The 26033-nt window shown below is 41.9% G+C and overlaps 1 protein-coding gene across 8 annotated transcripts in view; it reads left to right on the top strand.

The window, feature by feature from the left end:
• VTI1A (vesicle transport through interaction with t-SNAREs 1A) overlaps window positions 1-26033 on the top strand; it is a 373592-nt gene that overhangs the window by 306533 nt on the left and 41026 nt on the right. Inside the window, exon 9 of one of the 8 annotated variants that reach the window (XM_023546734.2) lies at window positions 8435-9423. The exons of the other annotated variants lie outside the window; for them this stretch is intronic. Within the exon in view, the coding sequence (XP_023402502.2) occupies window positions 8435-8468 (34 nt within the window). The 3' untranslated portion in view covers window positions 8469-9423. Of the gene's footprint in view, window positions 1-8434; window positions 9424-26033 lie in introns of those variants that run through there. 8 annotated transcript variants of the gene reach the window in all.

The following is a 26033-nucleotide window of genomic DNA, read 5'->3' as shown; positions in this document are numbered from 1 at the left end:
GTCAATAGGAACAATAAAAGGGCTAAAAGCATTCGTCTCTCCCTTAAAAGGAAGTGGAATAAGAATGTGGGTCTCCCCAGTGCCATCCTAGAGGTTCTGCATTTGAGAATAATGCAAAAAGCAAGCCGCAGGAAAGGATGGATTTAAGACCACATAGGTAAGCGTTGCTCTGTAGCTTCTCTCGTTGGCTGTACAATCACTTTGAGGTATTTAAATAGAGCAGCCCATACCTCCTTTGCTCGGCGGTAAGTTTTCATGATGGTTGAGTAGAAAAGGTCTGGCAGCTTTTTCTAATGGCTACAACTTACTTAGTCTTCTCCAACAGGTACCACAAGGGTGACTGCAAATGTTTAGGTACATCTCTTTAACGACTAAAGGGTTCTTTTATCTCAGGATTTTGAGAGAACAGCAGATTTCTCCTCTCAGATTGAGAAGAATCAAAGTCATGGAAATTACCATACATCGTACCATCGATTCAGTTCCAACTCATAGCGACCCCATAGGACAGAGTAGAACTGCCCCATAGGGTTTCTAAGGAGCGGCTGGTAGACTCAAACTACGGACCTTTTGGTTAGCAGCTGTAGCTCTTAACCACTGCACCACCAGGGCTCCAATTTACTATACATAAAAAAACATAAACACCTATCAACCGAAAACAGGTATAGAGAAGCCGTGGTAGTATGCAGTTATGAATAGGTTGTAGATGTTCATTTCCAGTTCCCCCCACTAAGCCGTCCTGAAGCCCCATGGTCAGGAGCACCTGGGGCAGAGTCCCACCTGGCTCTGACCAGAGCCTCCTCCTTTGTTGTTATGCTGGTTACATTTTGTCCTCTGATCCTCCTCTGTGTCTCTTTCTCCTTCGTGCTGTTTTAATTACACTATTGACTACTCTGAAGCAGAGCTGATACCGTAATTACAGAGGAGTCTTCGTCTCACCAGCTGAAACTGCTGGAAGAGTAACTAGCGGATTTCATCTACTGCATTTCTCTTGGCCTAACACTTTCTGACCTTTGAACTATTTGAAAAATCTTTTTGGAAGCAGCTTTGGAATATACCCGATAAAAATACCTATTCTCCTCTACTGTGGCAGCCAAGGTTTTACAGGGCCCACTTGCTTTGGGTACATGAAGAATAGCTTTCAGACTCAATATCTCCTGTGTTTACTTAGAAAAAGTAAACACTGGGCTTGTTTCTGGTATCACGCTCTCCAGCTACAGTATCAGCATATTGGGCGGGGAGGGGATACTATAGTGCCCGGCTGGGGTTCTGCTGTTAAACTCCTTAAAATTCATTTCCTGCGCGTTAGAGTACCTTGGCAGTCTCCTGTGGCTTCATTTTGGTCCTTCCATTCACTCACATGGACTTTCTTTTTCCTAATTACTTTTTTTTTTTTGTATGACAAAGGTCTATAGTTAGTGGACCCTGAAACCATATTTTTCAAATTAATAAGTAAGATATGTGGCCTAAAAAAGATTTTTTTTCCTGATATATATGTGTATTTTGCTTAAAACTTTGACAAAAGTAAAAATTAAGTTGGATGTAGTTATGGATTAGAAAATCACCTTTTAAAAGGAAGCCAAAACCCAACTACTTCTGTCGAGTCAATTTCAACTTATAGTGACCCCATAGGGTTTCCAGGGCTGTCAATCTCTACGGAAGCAGACTGCCACATCTTTCTCCTGCAGAGCTACTGGTGGTTTTGAACCACTGACCTTTCAGTTAGCAGTCAATTGCTTTAACCACTGTGCCACCAGGTATCAGATTACATGAAGTAGACACTGCCCTACGAAGATGGTGACACAGGGCCATTCTGTTTAAAACATACAAAATGCCTTATTGTATTATCAACTGTTAAACTCAACGATTTATTTTTGCAGAAAGAATTCTTTTGCCAGGTTTATATACATGAGAGAAATAACCAAGAAGCTTCACTCTTTTGGATAGAAAACATAATAATAGTAAAAGCCTTAATCCTAAAACGAGAAAGAACTGATGTCCCCAAGTCACTTTCCTCAGCTCTGGAAGGAGACTGAGGTTGTTTGTTCGTTTGTTTGTTTGTTTTAGAATTACTGTTTCCAGAATAGTAGACAGTATGCAAATCCTAGAAAGAGTTTATTCTGTGTTAAAAAGTCAGCAGTTTACTTCCAGGGTAATTGTTTGCTCTTGAGACCAAACCTATCATTACTAAATCTGAGAGTTTTATAGCACGCCGTGCACTATTTGCAAAGAATTTTTTCCATCATTTTTTTTTTCACAGGCCATTCCATTATGCAATTCGGTGATGAAAATTAGCTGTTTTCTCCTAGTACGGGAAAAGAGTCCGGGCAAGGGCACCAATAGAATTTTTTTTCAGATTTATGTTCTGCCGACTTCTACCCAGAGTTGAAGTAGCCCAGAGCGGAGTAGGATTCTTCTCTGTGAATGTATTTATATGAAAAGAATTTGGTATTTCTTTCTCTCATAGATGGGAAAGCCTCAATTTCAGCATATATCCATGACTCTGTGGGGCTTGTAAAAGAGAGAAAAAAACCCTCCCAGGAAGCAACCGTTTAGATCAAAGTGAATCAAACCAACAGAGAGAAAATTTCAACGAATCCTTCCCAGGGACAAGTCTAAAAACAGAACAAGGACAGTATACTCAGCACAGGTGGGAGACAGGGAGACAGACATCTGATGCATGTACACCTTCATGTGACTTGATATAGCCCCTGTTATTACATAAATGTGTAAGCTGGACCACCAGAGAAAATAGGACTCGCGTTCTATTGACAGCGTTGCACTTCTGTAGACAAAGAAAACGTTGGGCCAAAAGCAAGGATTAGACGTTCCTTGAAAAACGGGAGTGGAGGACGACCAAGGGGGAAGGGACTGTTTACTTCTCAGGAAGTTATGAAATCTCCTATGTAAAACACAGTCATATTTTCATTATTACTTGATTTAACACCCCAGGAACTGAGTCCAAGCCAGCTGTGATTCTCAAGTTGTGCCCTGCTCACTAAAATCCCCCCCTCTTGATTCAGACTCACTTCTGCCATTATTAGCTACTGCCCGGCCAATTGTCCTTAAGTGCATTCTCTGTAGAATTCAAGAATGTGCCTATTTGGTGCTCCCAAGAAGGTTCTTTTTAGTAGCATATTTTATATTTATAGAAGTAAAAGTCCACTGTAGATATTTGGGGAATTCTGAGAGTACAAAGAAAAAATACATGGCACCATGATTCCATCATCTATACATTGCTTCACTGTTAACACTTTAGTGATATGAAGTTGTTATTATTTTGTAAGCATTCTAACTGATTCTGAAGATACCAGGAGCAGAAGAAATCACCATGAGAAGAGTACCTGAGGTGTCCAGACCCCCTCCTTGAGAACAAAGGCCATGTTTTCTCTGCCTTGGTGCTCTGGCTAATGACCAGTGGCTGGCACGCAGGGAAACACCATGTGTGCAGAATCCAATAAAAAACAAAACCTGTTGCCATCGAGTTGATTCTGACTCCTGGCAACCCCATGTGTTGCAGAGTATAACTGCACTTATAGGGTTTTCATGACAGTGACCTTTTCGGAACCAGATTGCCAGCCCTTTCTTCCGAGGTGCCTCTGGGTAGGTTCAAGCCACTGACCTTTCAGTTAGCAGCCGAGCACTTAACTGTTCATGCCACCCAGGAACTCCATGCAGGATCCACAGCCTGGGGTTTTCAAAGGAGGAAGAAGGCAACAATTTAAAATAGGTCTGTTATTAGCTGCCATCAGGTTGGCCTTGACTCATGGCAACCCCATTCACAACAGAACAAAATGCTGCCTGGTCCTGCACCCTCTGCATAATTGGTTGTGGATCAGACCATTGTAATTCATAGGGTTTTCACTGATTGATTTTTGGAAGTAGATTGCCAGGCCTTTCTTCCTAGTCCATCGTAGTCTAAATCTGTTGAGCATCATAGCAACATCCAGGCCTCCACTGCCAGACGGGTGGTAGCTGTGCATGAGGTTCCTTGGCTAAGGATTGAACCCAAGTCTCCTGCATGAAAGGCAAGAATTCTAGCACTGAACCACCACTTCCCTCGTAGAACAGGCCGAGGTGAGAGGAAATGTGTTAATCATTTTTTCTCAAATATGAACTATAGGGTTCGAACCACCAACCTTTCAGTTAGCACTGTCTTAGTTGTCTAGTGCTGCCATAACAGAAATACCACAGGTGGATGGCTTTAACAAAGAGAAATTTATTTTCTCACAGTCTAGTAGGTTACAAGTCCAAATCGAGGGCACAGGCTCTAGGGGAAGGCCTTGTCTCTGTCAGCTCTGGAGGAAGGTCCTTGTCTTCAGTCTGCTCCTGGTGCTGCTTTCTTGGTGGTATGAGGTCCCCAACTCTCTGCTGCTTCTCTTTCCATTTATCTCTTAAGAGATAAAAGGTGGTACAGGCCACACCCCAGGGAAGCTCCCTTTACCTTAGATCATGGAAGTGACCTGAGTAAGGGTCATGTTACAATCCCAACCTAATCCTTTTAACTACATGCAAAGATTATGATTTATAATACGTAAGGAAAATCACAAAATGGAGGGCAACCACACATGGCCCAACCAAGCTGATACATTTTGGGGGGGGACATAATTCAATCCATGACACTGATCTTTTTCCGAAATTGTCTAAACATGTCAAAAATGTATTCATAAGATGATTCAGGGGCAGGGGTTGAAGAGAAGGTAAAATGTTACCGAGACTCCGCTCAGAAGATGGATTTATTTACCTTTTTGTGGCAAGTCTTTAGCACCCATGGCAGAAAGATGCCTGCTTGAGAAAGTCAGGCTCCCAGGAGGTGAACAGAGCCCAGTGCTGTTTCAAGAGGGGCCAGTGTCCTCCACAGCTGGGGCCACCCTCTCCACCTTGAATATTCAACATGAGGTTGAGTGAAGTTTGAGAAAGGTAGTGGTAGGGTGGGAATATTTGGCATCCAGACCCTTATAACCCACCAGGGCCTGTACATTGACCGAATGTCCCTGCCCGAGTAGCGCCCATAAACAGATTACAAACCCACCATTCGTTAATCCCAAGACAGTTTTCTGTCATTTAATTAGAAAATTCATCTTATTTTGCCTCCAGGCCCTGTACCCTTATTGCATTTGCACATATTTCAAAATGTTTCAAGTACTGACCAGATAACATTAATGAATATATTAGATAGGCAAACGCTTTTAAACAAAAAAGAATAAACAGACTTGTGTATATGTATTAAAAAAAAAAAAGTTAATTCAGTCTGGAGCCAAACAGGTAATTTTCCCTTCAGCATTTTTTCAGTCAGCAAGACAGGTTGGCCTAGGAGTGCAGTCAGCCTGTCTGCAGCGTCTGGCCTGACTTGCATACCAGGGTCAGATTTTCTTCAGGAACAGACAGCGAGATGATCTGATTGGCTCGGGGCCAGAGCATGCTCACAAGGGCTGCTTTGATGAAAGGTTTCTTGGTAAGTACTGTACCAAAAGCAGCCTGCCACCCTCCTTTCAAAGATACCCATTTAGAGTAATTCCCAGAAAGGGGGTGGGAACGTAGCAAGAAAAAGAGAGAGTGGAGGGGAGGAGGGAGAGAGAGCGAGCCGAGCTATGGATTACCGCAAGAATAATTATGCTCCCTGGCATAGAGAAAGGGGGAAAAGTTATTACAAGTAAACTGCTGGATGTTGAAGTAGCTGGCTGGCAACTCTGCAAGAACATAAGGAATGTGCAATTAAGCTCGTTAAAACATCATCATTATGCTTATCAATCTTCTTCCAAAAGGGGTGGGGCGGAGCAGTGTGTTAAGGCATGACTGCTTTGGCAGATAAAGATTCAGGGCTACCTAGTTGCTTCTCTCAGCAAACAAAATAAGCTATTCAGTTCTGCGCAACATTTACAGCGAGGTGGGCTGGCTCCAGCCAGCACTGGAGTCCTGCCTGCATGCTGGGAGAGGCATCAGGAGGCTGGCTCCTTTCAGCTGGCATCCTTCCTTTTGCTGTGTTCTCCATCAGCAAGGCAAGTCTTTAGTAAGCGCCTACTATATCTACTATATGCCCAATGCCGGTGTTGAGGGAAATGCAGAAATATGACCTAGGATATGAGCTCTGCTCTCTAGGTGCCATTAGCTTAGTTGAGAAAGGGAGAACATAGGCATTCATTCGTTCATGCATTCATGTATGCAACAAATATTTATGGAGAGCCAGTCACGTATAGGTGCTCTGCTAGGTGTTATGGGTACAGGGTGACCAAGGAGGACACAGCGCCTGCCCTCACCACCTGACAGGGAGACAGTAAAGCCACAGCCTTAGTGCTGAGGGTGAGAGTGCCACATGATGAGTGCTGAGAGCAGGAAGGTCAAGGCCGAGGCAGTGAGAACACTGGGCAGGAGTAACTACTGCAGACAAAATCTGCTCATTTCCTGTACTAGATTTTAAACTCTTTGAAGAAAAGCACAGTACCTCTCTTATGCTATAGTTTCGCTTTGCTGCTATTATTTTTAATGACATCTTTAGAAGCACCTCGGAAGGAAGACCTGGCAGTTCACTTTCGGAAGGTCACAGCCATTGAAAACCTTTTAGAGCACAGTTCTACTCTGACACGCGTGAGGTATCCATCAGTTAGAAGCGACTCAGTGGCAACCGGTTTGGGTTTTTGTTGTTGTTTTAGTATGAAAATAATGTGTGTTTATTGTTGAAAATTAGTAACACAGAGAAAAATTTAAAAAGAAGATAAAAATCGTCTGTCCTCCCACCACCCGATGATGCCCACTCTAATAGTTGGCTATTTTTTCTCCCAATCTTTTGTTTTTATTTTTGTTTGTTGCAAAATCGTATAAATAGAATTATTGTCTACTTTTTCCATTCGACATATTGTAAGCATTTTCCGTATCATTAAATACACTTCAAACCATTGTTTAGAATGTGCAAAATTTAACAGATCCTGAACTGCCGGCCATCTTGTTTGTTTGCAGTTTTTCACCATTATAAATGACATCACTCTTAGCATCTCTGTATGTAAATACAAATCATCACCTCTTTCATATACTTACAGTTATTACAGGTAGCATTTGTTGAATAACTACCTGTAAAACAGAAATCCTGGTGGCGTAGTGGTTAGGTGCTACAGCTGCTAACCAAAAGGTTGACAGTTCAAATCCACCAGGCGCTCCTTGGAAACTCTCTGGGGCAGAAAAGCTTTATAACACCAGACAGAGGATAATTGTGGGGTCCACACTGGAGCTGAGTCAATCTGGAGAATAGGGGCTCACCATGGATTGGAATGAACAAGAAGGCATCATACAGGAGGTGGAACTGGGCTGTGTGGCTGTATAGAGTCCTGTATTGTTGCGGATCGTCTTGAAGTCCCCAGCTTACACTTTCTTCTGAGCATCTATAAGGAGTACCTCTTTTTCTTTGCCAACTCAAGCTTGGGGGCCTCCATCACCCATGTCTACAACACATGTTAAGCTCTAGTTCAGTGATTAAAAAGACAAATTCCTGGACCTCATCCAGACCTGATAAATTAGAACCTGTGGGGCAAAGTCTAGGAATCTGCATTTTTAAAAACATCCCTAGGTGGTTCCAGTGCAGGTGGTCCAAGACACAACGATGCAGGAGGAAGCACTGACAGCCGCTGGGATGCTGGGCAGCATAACTGTTAAGAGCAAGGACTCCAGGGCAGAAAGAATCTATGGGTACAGATCTTGACCCTGCCACTGCCCACTGCGTGGCCATGGGAAAGTCGCTTTGCTTAAAGAACCTGTTCCCTCACCTGTAAAAGGACGACGGTACTAGAACATCCCTCCAAGAGCGTTAGTGAGGATTAAATAAGGTGCTTAGCCCAGCCCACAACCTGTTCTCAACAAAAATTTTGATGGTTTTTATTACTGTTATAAATAGCATTTCCCTTTAAAACCTGAGCCGCAGGTGACCTCTCTCATGCCTTTAATAATCTTGGCTAGAACTGAGCTCACCAGTCCAACCCTGTTTGGTAAAAGTGACCTCAGAGATCAGCCACCCTGCAAGTCTGCTCTCGTCTCTTCAGCCGGTGCCCACTCTTCTTCCCAAGCCCTGCTGGCTACCCTCTACAGGCATTTTGATTGGTAGCAGTGCATCCTTGGTTGGGAGCCAAGTTTTAAGCTAAGGTGGGAGGAAAAGATAAGCCAGAGGAAATGCTGATGCGAAGAGGTGTGGCTGGAGAAATACCAGTACCCTCCAAGACTGGAGGGAGCCAGCTCGAACTTTAATTCCTGGTTTGATCAAGGTAGCGTAAAAATGGACCCCAAAGGTCTTTAGATGGAAAACTAGATTTCAGGTTTCACATATTAGTTGTAGTTAGAGCCAAATGTTCATTCCACTCAAATTGTGTGGGTGAATAACTTTCCTCTCACTGCTGAAGTATCATGTTTTTAGCTGCTAATAAACTTAATAAAATCCATTTCTTATTTCCCCCAGTGTATTAAGTGTATTCGTTCACATGCACTGCTGAACCAACGCACGGTGACACTGTGTTAGAAGGTATTTTTGTTGGAAACAGACAACGGACACAGTTCAACTGCAAAACGCTTTTCAAAGAGGTTTCTTTTCTCCAGTCTCAGGCTTGCAAAGAGCCATTTGAATTCAGGGAATCCTCCCAGCCAACCATAAAACCTACACAAAGTATGAAGGAATTTTGTTTTACTGGTTCAAGAAGCAGATTCAAAGGAACTGCGTGCTTTTCTACACCCACGGACGCTCCCACCTGTCCTCAGGCCCCGCTAACCTCCCATTGCCACTAATGGCTCCATTTCCTCACTGTTTAGAGTCGGCCTGGATCAGAACACTTAGGGTGCATTTCCAGGTCTAACCCCAAGTATTCTTAAAGCCCTTGGTGATTGAATGCGGATGCTGAAGCCAAGCAGAACAAACAAGGATGCCCTTCGAAGAAGTGATGGGTCCGCTTGGTCTGTGGAGAGCAGCGCGAAGAATAATGGAGCCATATAAGCCCAACTTGGAACAAGCCAGAAATAAAGAAGGAGGATAATAAAGATATAAACAAGGAGAACTATGTATAAGTCCACAGGAAGAAATAGACCCTAGGGAGGTGGCAATAGATGTGTGAATGATTTCAAACTATTCTAAAATTTTATATATTCGTTTTCTCTATCGTAAATCTAAAATTTTATCTGTTCTAAAATGTTAAAACATGGTGTCGAGATTCATCACAGTGCCTGTGTTTGTGGAATGTTAAGTATCAGCATGTGTGTATTGGGGCAGAGGCAGGGATGAGATTTTATTTTAAGAAAAACCAAAGAGTTGGAAAACAATCCAGACATTTGTTGATCTGCAATATTGATGAAGTGCACATTTGATTTAAGAGTGCAGAAATAGGGCACGGTTCCTTTCCTTATCTGTCCTGCACTATTTTTGTGATAATTGAATCAATTTTACATGTGAACATTCACGTTTGGGTTTTTTTTTTTTTTTTTTTTTTCAGTATAAAAAAAGATAAAGTCATTCTCCTTTTGTGCTTTCTTCTGGGTCTAATCTGCTCTCGGTATAACTCAGAAGTGATTAGGTTTAGGACACACCCTACACTGCTCCGGCCTCATTAACATAAAAAATAAAGCCCTATTTCCAAATAGCATTATATCCACAGGTATGGGGTTAGGATTCCAACACATATTTTGGGGGTTTGGGAGGACACAATTAAATGCATAGCAGTGACCTATTTACATTTGAAGATCTCTATATTAAACTAAAAAAAAAAAATCCATATTTTTCAAGTATACGTGTAACATTTACCAAGATTAACCATATCCTGAGCCATAAAACAGGCTTCAATAAATTTTAAATAATTAAAAAAAAAAAGTCAGCCTATTGATCAGATTCACGCATACCATGACTGACTACGTGTCTTGAGGAATCAGCTGCTTTTTAACAGAGTAATCGCAAGATCTTTGCTCTTCTGTGAGATGAAAAGCTAGAAAATTTCAGTGCCATGCCGGTGTTTGCTGAAGTGCTCACCCTTAGATTGTGTGGGGCTTATCTGCTGGTCTAATCGGCATGGCCCTCTTAAATAGAGCTGTCTTAAAAACACAGATGTGCCCGTAAGATTTGTTTTAATTTAGGCCTAACAGCTTTAGGATTACCCTCAAGACTATATCGTCAGGCTTTTGTACAAACAGAGCTTACACAAAACTCCCATTATAATGGCAGCGTGGTGGGGGAAGCCTTATTTGGTTGATTGAGTTATGATTGTATAGGGAACAAATAAAGGCTTTCTTTCCTTAAACATAATGGTTATGTCTTACTCTAACTAATGATGCCACATTTTGTTTTAAAAAAATATTTACACAGCCTGACGTTATTCTTAATGTCAGAGCAATATGTTACCTCTAGGTTGAAATCCAGTTTTAATCCTCCAAACTAGAAAAACAAGTTAGATTCTACACAACTGAATTTCAATACTGTTGGTGCTGTTGCTGTATTTATTACCAGTGTTGGTGCTGGTGACTCTCCCGGTATACATATTGTGTGTGTGTGTGTGTTGGTGCTGGTGACTCTCCCGGTATACATATTGTGTGTGTGTGTGTGTGTGTGTAGTGAAACTTTTAAGAGCCAAAATTCAAAGGTACTGCCTTGTTTTTCCAGCTCCTTGCGAGTTTTCTGCCTTGGACAGGGTACAGTTTATCGCTTTTCTATAGTTTTAGTGGAAAATATTTGAGTTTTCCTCCTCTGACAGGTTTCTGCCTTACACAGATTCCAGGTTTTACACACAGTCTCCCTCTCTCTCTCTCTCTGTAAAAAACTTACCATCGATTCCGACTCATGGCAACCTTATAGGAGAGAGTAGAACTGCCCCATAAGGTTTCCAAGGAGCGCCTGGTGGATTCCAACTGCCGACCTTTTGGTTAGCAGCTGTAGCTCTTAACCACTACGCCACCAGAGTCTCCACGTATGTGTGTGTGTATATATACACACACATACACACACGCATATATACATATATAATTCCATACAATGCATATATTTATGTGAGTCAAAATGATTAAATGTATAAAACCTGTTGCCGTCCAGTCGATTCTGACTCATAGTGACCCTGTAAGACAGTAGAACTGCTCCATAGTTTCTAAGGAGCCCCAGGTGGATTTGAACCACTGACCTTTTGGTTAGCAGCTGAACTCTTAACCACTAGGCCACCAGGGTTTCCTGTTAAATGCATATACCCATCTATATTTGTATATCTATAGACATGTAACAATTTAGTTCATCCTATAAGAAACTTACTTTGTTTTCTGGGTATCTCCTCAGTGATCTCAATAAACTCTTTTACAATGAACTGATTTACTGCAGTCCTGGACAGTATTATACTTTCTACTGTCTTCCGCCTCAAAGAAGTTAAATGGCTGTTCTTTGACATTTGTTACACTGGGTACATTAAGGTTTTATTTACTGGATTTTATTTAAAGTCTCTTGTAAATAAAATGGATTGGAAAGTTTCAGTGCTGGGTGGGTTGTGTGATTTCAGCCGAGGAGTGGCCAAGTGCCTGTGTTATAGATGCCGCAGGTCCTTGTTCATACAGCTTTAAGGGCTCCAGGCACGTTCTCTGGAGTCCCTCTCACAGGGGATGCAAGAGCCGATCATACTACAGCCAGAGTTCCAGATGCAACTCTACAGCTGCAAGGTATAAATGGTGGGGGCCAAGAGAGAACAAAAAGTGAAATCAACAACGAAGTTGGACAAAACTAGGCTGAGACTTATTTTTTCCTAAAATGGAATGCACGTAGCAACCCAGAAACACAAAGAGGAAGCTTCTCCTCATTGGAGCAGGAGCCACAGTTACAGCCTCTTCAAGTGAATTTGAAAGGGCTTTGGCCAGATATAGGAAGTAATTGCTTTCTGAATTTTCCAAGTCTGTATTTAAACATAGGTTCTGCGAGCATATTTGGGCAGGAGATTTGCATTAGTATATGTAACTTCAATGGGACTAATTTTAATCAGCTAACTTGGTCTTTAAAAAGGACTGCAGGTCATTGTAATTATGCAAGGGATATGCAGTCTTGAGCTTGCGATATACCAATTTCTCTTTAATATCTACCTGGAATGGACTTCTTGAATATGAGGCTGTCACTGTTGCCTGAAATGAACAGTTTCTGTTGAAAATGTGGTTTATTTTCACCCCTAGTTCCTCCCTGGGGTTGGTTTAACTGCTGGGCGGTTCACTTCGGGTTCAGGACCATATGTCTCACCCATGCTGTGGATCAAGACATTTAAATCTCACTCATCCAGCTCATCACAACCAAAAGATCTGGGGCAAGACTAGTTGGAAAAAAACAAAAAGGAAGAGTCAAAGCTGGAGGAAGTTTTTGCATAGCCTCAGTCCCTGCCCTTAGGCACTATAACCTCTGTACCCACACAGCCCCTGCCACCTGGCACTGGGCTCAGAAACCCATTAGTGGTGCCACTTTGGTCAGTAGAGAATGAATGACTGAGCATGTGGCCTCTTAGTAGACTAAAAATGTACCCACTGGCCTCTGTTACAAGCCTCACGTCTAGGCTTAATTTTACACACCCCACCCGCGCTGAGGTGAAGAAGTTGAATTGAGTTCTAACTCCTCTTTCTGCCTGTTTGTACTAAGAACATGTTGCCCTGCTTATGGCTTCAAGAATTTAATGGTCTGGTGGCAGGCAGGACACATGAGTTATGAAAACTTATAGCCTTGTGTGTGCGTTATATTGATACATGTTCTCTTTGTTTAGAACCTATTTTGTGTTTAAACCTTAGCCTCATATAGCTCTCAGGTGTTGTTTTATTAAAACATGCTACAAGGCCCCTGAGTTTCTAGCTCTGACCTCCAGCCTCACTCTTACACCACTTACTGCCAGGTGATACCAAGAACATGTGATGAGCTGGGTGTCAGTCAGATGTCAGTATATTGGCCATCACCAAATCCCAATGGGCTTATCCATTTGACTAACCCCACGGCACTTTTTCTGGAAAACAGCATGCCAAGACTTTGTATGGTGTCAAGGAGAGAAAAGGAAAGAGGTGGAATGAAAGATTTTGCTTAGTTGCAGTTCTGTCTGCCAGTGGCAGCATTTTCGTCATCCTTGGGAGTTATCTCGAGGTTCCTGATAGACTGACACACAACCGGCCACATGGGGATGGCCGCTTATTGTCCATGGAATTCTTAGTTAAGGTTAGGAATTTTTCCTCTTCTGTGCCAGAAATTCTTAGACGCGGTTTGCATGCAGGCTATCAGTCACCAGCTACTTAATACTAATCAGTGCCTGTAGTGCTTGCTGTGTGGGTCACTGTAGCCAGCTGCAGGCAATTCTGGACTGGCTGTGGGAAAGGAGAGGACTTGGGGCATCGTTAATCCAGAACAGTGAATAATGAATGCGAAGGAGCCCTACTTTGAGAATTCTAGGAAGCTGGGTTGCTTTCTTTCTTTTCTTTTTTTCTTTCCACAAAGTAGTTCACTTTCCTAGTTATATTTTGCTTAAGCTAAACTGGGTTTTTTTTAATATTATGTTTTAATTTTTATATAGAGTAATGTATTAGAAAAAATTAGAAAATTATGGGAAAATGCAAAGAAAATAAAGATCACCTACAATCACACCATTAATAACCTTTTGTTGAATATAGATCTCGGCATTTTTCTCTGGATAGATACATAAATAGATAGAAACTCTTAAATAATTGAGCTTTTTGCATTTTACTGAGCATCGTGATCATTTTTCCGTATGAGTTACTACATCTCGGCATCAGCATTGTTATCCGCTGCATGGTGTTCAGAGTCATGAAGACACCACAGTGTGCTTATACCAAGCTATTGATGAGCATTTACAAAATGATAGCCATCGGCAGGGTTATACAATGTCCACCCTTGCACATACATACACCTGTGTGCACTTGGACTAATATAGCCTTCGAGTTAATGACTAAAGGTGGCATTGCTGGGCCATTTCACGTTTTGAAAATAATGCCATACTGCACTCCCGAAGAGCTGTGTAAACTGCATTCCCACAATCACTGTCATGCTCATGCCCCTTCTGAGTGTGATAATTCCTTCTAATCTTTGCTGACCTGGTAAGCATAGGGGCAGGGAACAAGGGCCATACATTGTTTTACCTGTTCCTTTGTTTAATAGTTGAGGATAGGCATACTGAAATGTTTGCCGCTTCTGTTCCTTCTTTTGTAAATTACCTGCTTACACCTTTTTTTTTTTTTAACTCTTTAATTGCATGGAACTTTATTCAGGAACTTAAAATGATAGGTATCAAGATGATATGTTACTTGTAATATACACAGAAAGTGCACATGAAATGCATGTTGGAGTGAAAAAGCTGAAACGAAATGGAACACGTATGCACATAAAAAGACTGGGAGGAAACATGTAAGGATGAAAAAGCTGTTGCATTTCCCTGAGCATTCTATAAAGCCATTTTACTCTTAAATTAAAAAAAAATAATAAAATATGCCCTAAAAAATTATATGTCCCTGGTGGCACAAACGGTCAAGGGCTGGGCCACTATCCAAGAGGTTGGTTTTTCGAATCCACCAATAGGAGCTTCAAAAGAAATACCTAGTGATCTGCTTCCAAAAGGTCACAGCCATGAAAACTCTGGAGCGCAGTTCTACTCTGGGTGAGTTCCAACAGCCAGCCTCCTGTCCAGTACCTACTTATATCTTTAACCTATTTTTTTTTAATATTTGTCCTTTTAAATTTTATATTTGCTTTTTTTAAAATAATTTTTATGGAACTTTAAGTGAACGTTTACAAATCAAATCAGTCCGTCACATATAAGCTTATTACACCTTACTCCATACTCCCACTTACTCTCCCCCTAATGAGTCAGCCCTTCCAGTCTGTCCTTTCGTGACAATTTTGCCAGCTTCCAACCCTCTCTACCCTCCTATCTCCCCTCCAGACAGGAGATGCCAACACAGTCTCAAGTGTCCACCTGATACAAGTAGCTCACTCTTCATCAGCATGTCTCTCCAACCCATTGTCCAGTCCCTTCCATGTCTGACGAGTTGTCCTCAGGAGTGGTTCCTGTCCTGGGCCAACAGAAGTTTTGGGGACCATGACCACCGGGATTCCTCTATATATTTGCTCATTTTTAATTGATTGAAAAATATTTATTGTGCACATGATATATGCTAAGCATTTGGTGCTGGGGAAACAGTGGTGAGCAAAAAAGTCATAGTTGCTGCCCTCAGGGAATGTACAAGAGGAAATACATCTTAATCAAATAATCACACAAATGTAATTATGTAATTGTAGTGAATGCCATGAAGAAGAGCTTCCTGGAACAAGGAACTCATTGCTATCAAGTAGATTCCGACTCATGGCATCCCAATGTGTTACTGAGTAGAACTGCTCCATAGCATTTTATTGGCGGTAATCTTTATGAAAGGAGATTGCCAGGCCTTTCTCATGTAGCACTGGTGGCTGGGCTCGAACCACCAACTTTTATGTTAGCAGTCTAGAGCAAACCATCTGCATCTCCCAGGGACCTTCCTGTTGCAATAGGACTATGTAATAGGCAAGTGGTTCTCAAACTTTCAGTTTCATCAGAACCCCCTAGAAACTTGTTAAAACAGATTGTCCCCATCCCAGAGTTTCTGATTCAGTAGGTCTGGGGTAAAAAAAAAAAAAAATTTTTTTTTTTTTTTTTTTAGGGCCTAGTAATTTGTATTTCTAGCAAGTCCCCAGGTGATGCTGGTGCTGCCGGTCCAGAGACCATATATTGAGAACCTCTGGTCTAGAGATTTCACCGTGACAGGGAGGCCAAGGCAGGCTTCCTGAGGAAGTGACGCTTGAGCTGAGGTATGAAGGCATTGGTAGATGCTCCAGTCAGAGAACAGAGCTTGTGCACAAGCCATGTGGCGGGAGGGAAGATGAACAGGACCAGAAGTGAGGCCAATGTGTCTAGAGAAGAGAGATAAGTAGGAAAGTAGGATGAGATGAGGCAGAGCTGGTAGCTAGGGCCAGACCATATAGATGTAGTAGGACATGTTGAAGAGTATTGAAAAAATTTGACAAAGTTAATCTTAAGAAGAAGGCTTAGGCAATAAGGAGGGTGCTGCATAGAAAGAAACAAAAACTGAAGTTAAAAATTGACTGTAAGCAATGCACCAAGTATGTAAACTATACTTAAATAATGAAAAGCTTACTCAGTGGAGGTTAGTTCTTCTTAAAGAATCGTTATTACAAAATTACTTTAAATTTCTATTTATAAATCTTGCTGAGTTCTACTGAAAGCTGATTTATAAACTTAGGTTCAAATATAATATTAAGTTTAATAGTTGGAAGAGAGAGGCTGTTTCTGCAAGCACTAGGTATCTGATTCTTACCTGCTGGTTGCTCCCAGCAACCTCACCTGAAGAGGAAAACCACTGCATTCAAATTAATGGTCAGTAGGAAAATAAGGAACCAGATTCCCATTGGAAAGAATGAAGTATTAGTGCCCTTGAAAGGGGAAAGAAAAATACTTGCTTCTGCTTAACAGAAAATGGTCAGAGGATCCTATAGTTCATAGGACTAAGACCTCTCATTTGATTCCAGCCACAGGACAAGAGGAAAGGGTGAATTTTAGCAAGGATGCTGGAAAACATGTCCTACATGCTTCTTCATAAGCCCTTTCCTTAAGTAGTTGAGGAGAAAGGAAACTTAAGATAGTGTAAGTATTCTAAGTGTTAGTAAGTATTTTAAGAAACTGTGAGAATGGCTTAGTGGCAGGCAAAGTGGATAAGAGATGGAAGCCAAGGATTTCTTTCTTTGAAGCCAGAAAAGGAAAATGTCAAACAGGACAAGATCCATACCAGTTTAGTGAGAAAGGTGTAGCAGCAGGCACTCAGGTGTTACTTCTTTAAATCTTGCTCCATCTATATTACATATCCTTTAAAGCAGAGCTAATTTCTTAGGCATATAAATTTTACTCTTTAAAAGAGAAATGATCAGAGATGCAGTTTTCCATCAGTTGCCCAATCTGTAGTTTAAACCTTACTTTTCAAACCATATTATAATAATAATTACAGTAATGTTGTTAGGTGCCGTCAAGTTGGTTCCGACTCATAGCAACCCTGTGCACAACAGAACGAAACACTGCCCAATCCTGCGCCATCCTCACAATTGTTCCTATGCTTGAGTCCATTATTGCAGCCACTGTGTCAATCCATCTCGTTGTGGGTCTTCTTCTTTTTTCACTGACCTTCTACTTTACCAAACGTGATGTCCTTCTTCAGGGACTATTCCCTCCTGATAAAGTGTCCAGAGTATGTGAGACGTGCTCTTGCCATCCTTGCTTCTAAGGAGCATTCTGGTTGTACTTCTTCCAGGACAGATTTGTTCATGCTTTTGGCAGTCCATGGTATGTTCAATATTCTTCGCCAACACCACAATTCAAAGGCATCAGTTCTTCATCAGCCTGCGTTGTTCATTGTCCAGCTTTCGCATGCATATGAGGCAACTGAAAACACCATGGCTTGGGTCAGGCGCACCTTAGTCCTCGAGGTGACGTCTTTACTTTTCAACACTTTAAAGAAGTCTTTTGCAGCCAATTTGCCCACTGCAGTGCATCTTTTGATTTCTTGACTGCTGCTTCCATGGGTGTTGATTGTGGATCCAAGTAAAATGAAATCCTTGACAACCACAATCTTTTCTCTGTTTACCATGATGCTGCTTATTTGTCAAGTAGTGAGGATTTTTGTTTTTGGAGTTAATAATAGTAACTAATATTTAATGAGTGCTATTATATTTATATATATATATTTTTTATATGTCAAGCCCTATGCTAAGCTCTTTTTATGTGTTAATTTTAATTCTCACAACAACCTTTGGGGTAAGTGCTTTTATCGTCTTTTACAGATGGTAAAACTAAAGTTCCAAAATGTTAATAACTTGCCCAAAGTCATACAACTAGTAAGTGTGGATTCTGGGATTTGAACCCAGGCAGCCTGACTCCACAATTGTGAGGATGGCATACGACAGGGCAGTGTTTCATTCTGAATCGGAACTGACTCAACAGCACCTAACAGTCTGACCCCAGACCATTTGGCTGTCCTGGCTCCCCAGGTCCCTTGTTTACCTGGGGGCAGCAAACCCTAATTGCAGGTTTAGTACCGAAAAGTAAATATGTGCCCATTCAGTACTGAGTTTATAGTAAAGGAGTTCTGGTGACGCAGTGGTGAAGAGCCCAACTGCTAACCAAATGGTCGGCAGTTCAAATCTACCAGCCACTTCTTTGGACACCTGTGGGGCACTTCTACTCTGTCCTATAGGGTTGCTGTGAGTTGGAATTGACTCAATGGCAACAGGTTTGGTTTTTTATATAGTAAAAGGTATCAGATTATAAACACATGTAGAGAAACCATTCCTGTGTGTTTTACAAAATGTATTTGTCCTGCTTCTGGAAACAAGGAGGCATCAAGTAGTAACAAAAAATGTGGAGCATGACGAGACAGTGAGAGGAAATAGCCCCTAATGTTAAATGTGTTTGAAGGTATTTAACTAAAGGTAGCTTCCTAGCTTGCTTCCTTCCTTCCTTCCTTCATCTGTCCTCTTTCTTCCTTCCTCCTTCCTTTCTTCCTCCGTTCTCTTCCTTTTTCATTGCATTCTCCCAGTTCTCTTAGCTGCAATGAAAAAATAACAATTTAAAAAATTATTTGAATATTAATAGGGCATTTAACCAACTTATTTTAAACAGATTCCACACAGGGCACGATAAGGTGCTGTAAAGAATGTTCTGGGCACTCAGCCCCTTCTCAGGAATAGTCTTATCAGGCACATTGTTTGGGTGACTCTTGGCTCTCTTTTTACTGAATCTCTCAAAGGGGTGAGGCAGTGTCTGGTAGAATGAGGATGTGGTGTCTGTTGGGTCCTGATCTCCCCAAGAAGCTCAGATAAAGCACATCACCATGCCTTGTGCCACGTACACTGGGGTGGCAAGGAGAAGCAATCCCACATTACCTCCCCCTTGCATATCCTGATTTCTTTCCTGGGACTTCTGTGCCCCAGTGTTCTCTCTCATCCCAACTCCATGCAACAGGTGACCACCAGGACAAAGCCAGGCTGCTCCCAGTCCCTCTCTTTCCCTACTCCACATAGTCCACATCCTATTTTGACCTACAGTGACTTGCAGCTCCATGCAGATATTTCAAAAGAGAATGAAGTGATTTACATAATTAAAACAAATTGCGTGACTAGTGTGAGGATCCATTGTTGTGCTATAATGGAATGATTTAGATTCTTTGTTGAGACACAAGGCTGGAGAAAAGAGGCTCCGCCACCCTGGAAATATAATTACTGCTTGACATAAGCCCTTGCAGGAGAAACTTAGGGCAGTCAGAGCAGGACACGGCAGTTGTCTCAGGAAGAAAGTATAAGACCAAAATAGAAGACTCTTAACTTCTTAAGTCGGCCTTCTCAACTTTAAGCATAGGATGCAATTCCTGGAGCAACTACTGAAGCCCAGGGAAGCATTTGGGATTCTCCCCCTGACCGTCTACCAGTTTACCCTTACATCTGAGGGATTTTGCTCATTTGTTTGTTGCATGTTTCCACCCCCAACCTCTATCTGTTCTGGCATCCTTTAAATACCTCATTAAGAGGAAGCCCTGGTGGCACAACAGTTAAGAGCTTGGCTGCTAATCAAAAGGTTTTGTGGTTCCTAACCCACCCAGCAGCTCAATGGGAGAAAGACCTGGCGATCTGCTTCCATAAAGATTATAGCCTAGGAAACTCTATGGAGCCATTCGATTCTGTCATATGGGGTCACTACAAGTTGGAAATTGACTCCTGATAACATGTCCAAAGTACACAAAACGAAGTCTCGCCATCCTTGCTTCTAAGGAGCATTCTGGCTGTACTTCTTCCGAGAAGGATTTGTTCATTCTTCTGGAATTCCATGGTATATTCAATATTCTTCACCAACACCATAATTCAAAGGCATCAATTCTTCTTTGGTCTTCCTTATTCATTGTCCAGCTTTTGCATGCATATGAGGCAATTGAAAATACCATAGCTTGGGTCAGGTGCACCTTAGTCCACAAAGTGACATCTTTGCTTTTTAACACGTTAAAGAGGTGTTTTGCAGCAAATTTGCCCAGTGCAATACATCGTTTGATTTGTCGACTGCTATTTTTACTTCCATAAGCATTGATTGTGGATCCAAGGAAAATGAAACCCTTGACAACTTCAGTATTTTCTCCATTTATCATGATGTTGCTTATTGGTCCAGTTGTGAGGATTTTTGTTTTCTTTATGTTGAGGTGCAGTCCATACTGAAAGCTGTGGTCTTTGATCTTCATCAGTAAACGCTTCAAGCCCTCTTCCCTTTCAGCAAGCAAAGTTGTATCATCTGCATAACACAGGTTGTTAATGAGTCTTCCTCCAATCCTGATGCCATGTTTCTTCTTCATATAGTCTAGCTTCTCCAATTTTTTGCTTAGCATACAGATTGAATAGGTATGGTGAAAGGATATACCCTTGACGCACACCTTTTCTCTTTTTAAACCATGCAGTATCCACTTATTCCCTTATTCTTATTTCAACATAAGTTTTTTTTTTGTTTTTTTTTTTTAATTACATTATGAAGTAATTCTGGCCTTATTAGGTCTGACAGTCACTCCTTTAAAGGAAAACTGGGTCAGAAACGGGAAATAACATGCACACGTGAAGTAATTTTTGTGGGCAGTAGGGAGAGCTGATATTTGCAATTAGTTATCTCCACAAATGGGATGAAAATCCAGATCACCACCACAGCCCTGCTGGTTTGAGAACCAAGAACACAGGCCTTGTCAGGCCCCACCGGCAGGCTTTGGCCACCTTAGAAGCTCCATCTTAGGTTATCAGAACTCAAAAGCAAACCCTTCCTGTGTGTAGAAGGACTCTGGGCTTCCTCTGATGGCATCAGGGGTGGCTTTGTTATTTAATTTGTGGGGCCCGTTTGTCTCCTGTTCTCCTAGAGAGGAAAATGAGTTGACCTGGAGTCCAAGTTCATCTGGAATGTCAGATGAGAACATGGAATTCCCCATCATGAAGTCTTTAATGAGCCAGACTTACCAATAGCTTCTTCATGTGTTCCTGGATGCAGCCCTAGGCCTGCCCTCATCTATGAGCTGGAGTTCCTGGACAAGGTGGACCTGCCAGGTGTTTCCCTGCCAGGTGTCTCCCTCAGGTTCTGCTGCCAAGTGTGGCATCAGCTTGAGGGCCAGGGTGTTGCTCTTAAGGGGTTTTCTTGCCACTTGACATGGGGACCAATCCATGTATCTCATTGCTCCTGCACTGTATTTGGAAAGGTTAACAGCAAGAGGAAGGTGGAACACAACAAAGCTTCAAACATAGCCTAGGAGAGAGGTAGGAACCTGGGAGAGAATCCAGATCAGGGTGACATATTCAGATACCCATGGGAACCAGCTAGGTACTACAGGTGAGTCAAAAGAACTAGGAGATATGAGGAAAATGGAGAGTGAGCGTCCTGTTGAAGAGGCTTCTCGAATCCATTCCATTGTTAACACATGGAGTACAGGCCTGCTGGGATCAAGTCTTCTGAGTTTTCCAGAATGCCAGAATTCTAGATGACAAATATCCCCACTTATAAATGTCAACAAGAATTCTTTTTTTTTTTTTTTTTTTTAATTTAAAAACTAAAAAGGCCAAACCAGCACATCTGCAGGTGGGATCTGGCCCTGGGCTGTCATTTGGCGACCTCTGATCTGATCCATCCCACCCATGTTACTCATTTAACTATTCTATTCCACAAACAGTTATTGGACTCCTGCAGGGTGCTGGCACCCAGAGAGGGCAAGTGACTGGCCTAAGATCACACAGCAAGTTAATGCCGGAGGCAGGCATGCTACATAAAACTGTTAAACCCGTATAGTGAGTTTTCTGATTGGATATGAAAATGAAAATTTGGCTAAAAGATGCAGCCTTGTAAACAGAAGAAATTAATTCCAAATGTTTTTAAAAGAAAATTAATTCCATAGTTAAATTCCATAACACCCTATTTCTGCCACGTTTTGTAGAAATGCCTTCTTAAAACTTGCTGACTGTTTCTTCCTAACCACAAAGTAACTTCAGAAACAAATAGGTTTAAATACGATGTTCAAAGTATCACCTACTACAGCCAAAAAAAAACCAAACCAAACCCATTGCCATCAAGTCGATTCTGACTCATAGCAACCCTATAGGACAGAGTATAACTGCCTTGTAAGGTTTCCAAGGAACAGCTGGTAGATTTGTACTGCCAGCCTTTTGGTTAGTAGTTGTAACTCCTAACCACTTTGCCACCAGGGCTCCCCTGGTGCAGAGGAAGGAATAATGCCATCTCCCTCATTTTTAAATGACTTTTTTAAATGAACAGGATTAATAGGACTTCTCTGTAAGGAAGTTTCTGGCTTTTCTCTAAAGAGGCTTCCAGCTCTCCCACAGAGCACTTCGGCAAGTTTATAATGGAGGGGCCTTTGGGATTCCCCAGCACCCAAGGGGGAATAAAGGCTTCTGCGCATGCACACATGGGCCTCCTCCCCAGCGCAGCATCACACGTAACTGAGATTCACGTATGCCCAGACTCCGGAGTCAGGTAGACTTGGGTGCATATCCAGGCACTACCGCTTATTAGCTGTGTCACCTTGGACTGGTTACCTAAAGCCCTCAGTTTCCTCATCATTAGATGGAGACAATAATGGTACCTATCCTGGGGAGCAGCTGTAAGAATAAAATGAAATAACTTCTATAGAAAACGTAGACCCTGGCTTGTGATAAGGGCTCAGAAGTTGGCAGTTTTCATTACCAGCACTTCTTCTCTCCATCACTCAAGGGGTGGACGAAGAAAGCACTTTAGAAGTGAGCATACTTCCAGCCAAGTGAGGCCAACCATCAGAGCTGGGGAGAGGAGTGTGGGGAGGCACTTGTCCTCTACATAGCAAAGCAGCTGGGTTCAGGAAACTCGTAAAGCATAGCCTTTTTTGTTTGTTTTTATTTCCTGGTAACAGCTTTATTGAGATATAATTCACTAACCATACAATTCATCCATTTAAAATATACAGTTTAATGTTTTTCGTATGTTCTCAAAGTTGTGTAACCCTCACCATAATGAATTTTAGAACCTTCTCATCACCTTAAAAAGAGACCTCATACCTCTTCACTATCATCCCCAATTCCCCCATTCCCTTAGCCCTAAGCAACCACTAATCTACTTTCTTTATACATTTGCCTGTTCTGGACATTTTATATAAATGGAATCATCAATATTGTGGTATTTTGTGACTGGCTTCTTTCGCTTAGCATAATATTTACAAGGTTCATCTATGGTGTAACGTATCAGTATTTCGTTCCTTTTTATGACTGAATGGATATACCGCATTTTCTTTATCCGTTCTTTAGTTAATAGACATTTGTATTGCTGCCACCTTTTGGCTATTATGAATAATGCTGCTATGAATATTTGTTTACAGGTTTTTGTGTGAATGTCTGTTGTCTTTTTTTTGGGGGGGTGTCTATAACTAGAAAAAAGAGCCCTGGTGGTGCAGTGGTTAAGTGCTTGGCTGTGAACCCAAAGGTCAGCAGTGCAAACCCACTAGCTGCTCTGTGGGAGAAAGATGTAGCAGTCTGCTTCTGAAAAGATTACAGCCTTGGAAGCCCCATGAGGCAGTTTTGCTCTGCCCTATAGGTCACTATGGAAACCCTGGTGGCATAGTGGTTAAGTGCTATGGCTGTTAACCAAAGGGTCGGCAATTCAAATCTGCCAGGCGCTTCTTGGAAACTCTATGGGGCAGTTCTACTCTGTCCTATAGGGTCGCTATGAGTTAGAACCAACTTGACGGCACTGGGTTTGGTTTGGTTTTTTTATAGGTCACTATGTGCCTGAATCAACTCAACGGCAGTGGGTTTTTTGGTTTGGTATACCTGGAAATGGAATTGCTGGGTCCAATGGTAACTCTATATTTAAGCTTCTGAGGATCTGCCAGACTGTTCTCCACAGCAGCTACACTATTTTATGTTCCCACCAGCAGTGTATGAGGACTCTGATCCCTCCACATCCTCACAAACACTTGCTATTATCCAACTTTTTTATTATAAACATCCTATTAAGCGTGAAAAATTGGTATTTATTGTGGCTTTGATTTGATTTCTCTGATGGCTAATGATGTTGGGCAACTTTTCATGTATTCATTGGCCATTTGTATATCTCCTTTGGAAAAATGTCTATTCAGATCCTTTGTCCGTTTTTTAATTGGGTTATTTGTCTTTTGATTATTGAGTATAAGCGTTCTTTATATATTCTAGATACAAGTCCCTTATCACGTACAGTAGAACTTGCGAAAGCTAGAACCTGTGTAAGGTGGAAACATGTCAGAGAAGGAAAACTCAAATATTTTCCACTAACAGAGCATGATAGAAAAGTGATAAGACTGCACTCTGTCAAAAGTGAAACACTTGTGAGATCTGGAAAAACAAGGCAGTCCCGTCGAGTTCCAGTATCTCACAGGTTTCACTGTATATGATTTGCAAATATTTTCTTTTTTTTGTGAGGTGTCTTTCCACTTTCTTGATAATGCGCTTTGAAGCACAAAAGTAATTTTGATGAAATCCAATTTATCTGGTTTTTTTTCATTGCTTGTGCTATTGGTGTCATCTAAGAATCCATTGCCAAATCCAAGGTCACAAGATTTATCTCTATGTTTTCTTACATTTAGGTCTTTGACTTGAGTTAATTTTTATACATGGAGTGAGGTAGGGGTCCGACTTTATCCTTCTGCATATGAATATCCAGTTGTATAGCTGTGTTTTAGATGGAAGAAAAAGCTGGAGATAGATGTGGTCATCCACCAAGACACACCTCAGCCCAGTCTACTTAACCTTGGATGCCCATTGGCCAGTAGAAGCAGGACTGGTGGGGTCAAATTTAGCAAAGGGAGAGAACCACTTCAGCTCTCGGAAGCTGTAGGCTGAGTGCCATAGAGTGTAACTCTAAAACTTATAAATTGTGCCCATTACGTGGATGAAATAATAACCAATGGTTATAAATTATCACTCTAACTTGTCTCTTAACTCCTTACCATCTCTGGGTCTTTTTGGCAAAATTAGAGTATAATAGAGAGAACTGACCTTGTCAATTCTAAAGACTAAAAGCTGGTTCTTGGCCATGCTTGTGACATTTGGCAAGTTGCTTAACCTTTCTGAGCCTTAATTTTCTCATTTCTAGAGTGGAATAATACCAAGCTCCCAATATTATTGGCTGGGTTAAAGGAGGCAATCCCGGGTGTGGGGAAGCACACAGTACCTCGTATCTAGTTGCCATACAAAATGTAAGTGCTCACTCTTATCAAGCTAGACACCAAATATGTGTCGGATGCTTGAGATTGCAGATGCCAAACCCTGGAATTCCACACAACAGCAGACTCCAGAGGCATAAACCTGCCCCCTAAACTAACCTGTGCTAGTCCCATCCCTTCCCACTCCCTGCCCCTAAGCATTAACCATGGGAAGTTACCGTGACTCAGGTGCCAGGTGGAAGGTGCCAGGCCTAACCTTATCTCAGTGTTGTAACTGGTGCCCTGGTGCCTGGCAAGAGACAGACGTTTGGAATGAAAACTTGTAGCAATGGACTTGGTGACTTAATGACTGCCAGAGAAGCCTCAATGTAGAGAAGAGAGGACCTAGAGGCATCTTCAGAGTGTGATTGGGCCTGAAATTTTTTCCAGTGGTGCCTTGACTTTAAGACCTGGTGTTATTGCCAGGATCTAACACCTTACTTGGGTGGGCAGCAGAGTTAGTGGATGTGCAGAAGCTGAGGAGTAAGAATTGCTGTGCAAATCACGACGAGGCATGATAGCCCATGAGTAGCCCTTCGCGTAAGTCAGAATGATGGAACTGAGACAAAGGGCCCTCAGGAGTCTTCTATTCAGCTCCCTCCTTTGGCAGAAGATTGCTAAGGCTCAGAGACACTGAGAGGCTTGACCAAGGCAAGGCGGCCAGTAGCAGCAGAACTACCCACCTAGTACACACAGGCCATTTGGCCCTGACATCTTAGAACCTGGAACTGAAATCTTTCAAT

This window comes from Loxodonta africana, chromosome 16 (genome assembly GCF_030014295.1).
Source record: "Loxodonta africana isolate mLoxAfr1 chromosome 16, mLoxAfr1.hap2, whole genome shotgun sequence".
Taxonomy (NCBI): domain Eukaryota; kingdom Metazoa; phylum Chordata; class Mammalia; order Proboscidea; family Elephantidae; genus Loxodonta; species Loxodonta africana.
Note: the sequence above shows the minus strand (reverse complement) of the source record. Positions and strands in the feature narration are given on the sequence as shown.